The sequence below is a fragment of the Sphaeroforma arctica genome, assembly GCF_001186125.1.
Source record: "Sphaeroforma arctica JP610 unplaced genomic scaffold supercont1.2948, whole genome shotgun sequence".
Taxonomy (NCBI): domain Eukaryota; class Ichthyosporea; order Ichthyophonida; genus Sphaeroforma; species Sphaeroforma arctica.
The window spans coordinates 1-4,067 of record NW_014037610.1 but is presented as its reverse complement, the minus strand read 5'-3'; the positions used below and the strand labels follow the sequence as shown (position 1 = coordinate 4,067).

Sequence of the window (4,067 nt, the reverse complement as noted above, 5' to 3'; positions counted from 1 at the left end):
ATGTAATGATACTTATATGTGTGCACATGTACATATACATATACGCAAAGCATGTAATGATACTTATATGTGTGCACATGTACATATACATATACGCAAGGCATGTAATGATACTTATATGTGTGCACATGTACATATACGTATATGCAAAGCATGTAATGATACTTATATGTGTGCACATGTACATATTCTTGTACAAGTACACAAAACATGTGTACACTGACGCCTTTCACTTCTCCCGATCGATAACAGCTGGAGTTTGAACACCTGTTTAAAGTAGTGCGTAATGATGAGCGCCTGCGCCGTTTGAGAGAGACATACGAAGACATCGGACTCACTATGCGCAGTGGGGCGTATGAAGCACTGTTAACAAGAATGTCGGCACTCACACATGACTGGACCCCTGCTGAACTTAGGCGCCTGCACGTATGGATTCATTTTTATATGCATATGTATCTGCTTGAGTATATATATAAATATATATAAGTTGTTTTTCAACATAATCGTGAGCACATAATCATATATTGACATATCATTGTTAATTCTCCGTGTTGTTATTCTTTCATCATTCAACGTGCGGTATGCTATTCTTTATCGACCCAAATTTAAAGTAATGTTGACATTACACTTTTTTTAATTAATTATTCGATATTATTACCAAATTAGGGCGATGCGGGCTCGGAAGAAGCGCCGTTGGTGTTGTTTGGCGATATGCAATGGTACCCAAACAAAACGGTACGTATACACATTATATAAGTAATGTGTGGATTTAAACAGATGAGCCATTCGTATGGCTATAGATGGGTATGGATAAAAAAACAGTAGCCAGTACATATTTGTGTGTGTACTTAAATATATGTATTGTCTATTCACTTGTATATAATTACTTATATATAAGACCTATCTATGGTAATTTTATTTACGTTACCTATATATATATATATATATAGTAGTTGTATAGTATATATACTTATATATTCAATCTACATCTGGTATATTCACTTCACAGGCCAATTCCCAACGTGTGACGCTCTGGCTTTTCGAGGGGCTGTTGTTGCTGACAGTTCGGTACAGCCAGTCGCAACTGACACCTCGGCTGTGCGCGGAGGTGAGTTTGTGACATGTGACCCGTGACACGGGACGCGTGACACTTGAACTAAACTTACCCTATCCTATATTTAGAATTGTATGCTAATATAAGCAGTATTCCAGTTATTACAAGCAATCTTTCTGCTGCGCCCGTTGATGCTTATGCATGGGGCTTAGGGTTTTAGTAAAAGTTTGATACTGCAGAGGTTGTGTGTAAAGGTGGTGTGGACTAAACCACGTATTCTGCACTGTTCGTTTTGGGTTTTAGGTTTTAGGTATTAGGGTTCATAAATATCGGAAGGAAATACCGTAGATGTGACGCAGTTTCCACTTTAATGGCGTTCTATAACTATCTCACGCACGATCCGGTTGTTCTATAAATAGCCTCATTTGGTCACCGTTACTATAGACCTAAAACCTGAATTCTATATGAAAAAGCCATACGTTCTGTAATTGTCCACTTTAACTGCCTCTCGTTTACCGTGGCTGAATCGTGTGCTATTGGTCTCTTTTATTTATACTTCGTCTGGCTGTTCTACAATTGTACAGTATGGCTGACTCTCGTACTCTAAATCTGTTATATTTATAGCCTATCTGGCTGTTCTATAATTGACCATTATGACTGACTCGTATTACTATTCATCTAATCTAGTTTTAGTGTATCTGGCCGTCCTGAAGTTGTTTGCCGTGACTGAATCGTGTGCTATTGATCTCTTTCATTGGTACCCCGTCTGGCTGTTCTACAATTGTACAGTATGGCTGACTCGTGTACTCTGAATCTATTCAATTTATAGCCCATCTGGCTGTTAGATATCGCTGTAGAATTGGTGGAGAATGAGGAGGCTGGATCTGACCAAGCTGATGGTGAGTGCCTTGGATATCATAAAAAGGCATATATATACATTCATACGGGTATAAAATAGGCCTATATGCATTCATACGGGTTTAAAATATGTCTATATATATTCATACGGATACAAAATAGGCTTATATACATTTATATGGGAATAAAATCTGCCTATATATATTCATACGGTCATAAAATACGCCTATATACGTTCATACTATTTAAACATTCATAAGTGTATAAAAATAGGCTTATATATATTAATACGGGTACAAAATAGGCCTATAAATATATCCATATGGGTATAAAATAGGCCTATTTCATTCTTACGGGTATTAAATAGGCCTATATGCATTCATACTGGCATAGAATAATCCTATAAACATTCATACGGGGATAAAATAGACCTATGTACATTCATACGGGTATAAAATAGGCCTATACACATTCATACGGGTATGAAATATGGCTACATACATTCATATGGGTATAAAATTAGCCTATTTGCATTCATACTGGTATAGAATAAGCCTATGAACATTCATTTGCGTATAAACTATGCCGATAAACTTACATACAGCTATAAAATAGGGCTATATATACAATCATACAGGCATAGAATAGGCCTATATATATTCGATCGGGTACAAAATGATACATTCATACATGAATATACTAAACCCTAAACCCTAATGCCATATATCACCTCAGTGCAATTGCTGTCGATAGTGAGTGCGAGTGGCAAAGTGTGGCTATTGCGCGCCAGTTCCGAAGTCGAGGCTTTGCTTTGGAAAGCCAGGATCGTGGCGTGCTCGAGTGTTTCGCCTCCTACTACGGTACTTTTATCAGCTGTTGCTAGTACATTTCTGGGGGGTTTATATAGTCGTTGCAGTTGCACTGTTCCTATGGTTTCTGTATTTACATTTTCTGGCTATACTATAATTTCTATTTAGAAAGAATCCTCGGAGGATTGGTTGGATTTACTGAAGAAGTTCCCGCGACTGGTGAAATTGCGACGTTCGAGTGCAGCAACAGGCAGTGCAGAACAGTACCATTCACTCTTGCGAGCAAAACGTAAGTTGTATGTATTTCAAGATGTATATTTCATACGTCGTATCGGTTATATCCATTTCACCCGTACACACCATATATACCAATATCGAACGCAACCATTCAACAGTCTGAATGAGGGATTTCAGACATTCCATTTGTAAACGTATTCCTTAGAAAGTTACCAAACACACACACTTTATCTTCATCTTTAGCTGCCAATCTGAGCAATACAATGCTAGCGTCTCCTTTGATAAGACGTAGTAGAAGTATCAGCGACAGACAACCCAACAGAGCCAATAGCTCGTCTCAGGTACGTATACGTACGCGTAATTCATGTATTTGAGTTGAGGAATGTCTCGTTGACTCTAAGTATATATGTATATAAGTGTCTATGATGTTGATATGGACGATAGACTATGTAAAACAGACAACGATAGGTTACCCAGCAGACCGACAAGCACAATTCATGGTATTATATTTACTTGAAAGATAAATAGCCCATCCGTTGCTTACCTACAGCTGGACGCTCCCCAGAAATCGCAGCTGTCTGTGCCTGGTGATGAGTCTCGAAACGGCAGTACTACCTCTATAAGTTCCAACTCCCCGATATTGCGTATGTCATCCAAATCTTCTACTATATTATAGTATACCTCTAACCCTAAAAAAATGTACGTCATGGAAAGTGGGTACACGTGTCCATGTTTGGAATACCATCATCTGTACCAGGTGGTGTGTTTGAGAAACTGATGTACACGCTGTACAGGTTCTCTCTGATAAGCACGTTTGTATTACAATATTAGCTATATCTTATCAAAATTTAATATCATTTTCTACGGTATATTTATACATATATGTGTATGTACGTATATATATTTTCATATAAATGTATATATAAATGTATATATATATATATATACATATTCGTATATATGTATATTTATATATGTATATATTTATATATTTATACATACAAACACACACACACAATATATATATATATATATATATATATATATATATATATATATATATATATATATATATATATATATATATATATATAATATATATACTACTA

At 36.3% G+C, this 4,067-nt stretch overlaps 1 protein-coding gene across 1 annotated transcript; it reads left to right on the top strand.

Moving 5' to 3' along the window:
- Positions 1–666: 666 nt before the first annotated feature.
- Positions 667–1,108, top strand: SARC_13151 (hypothetical protein; the record flags this gene model as incomplete). The annotated part of the gene is made up of 2 exons (XM_014292725.1): positions 667–735; positions 1,010–1,108. Coding segments are annotated over 2 exons (168 nt in total), but the record flags the coding sequence as incomplete, so codon positions are not given.
- Between the last annotated feature and the right edge of the window lie 2,959 nt (positions 1,109–4,067).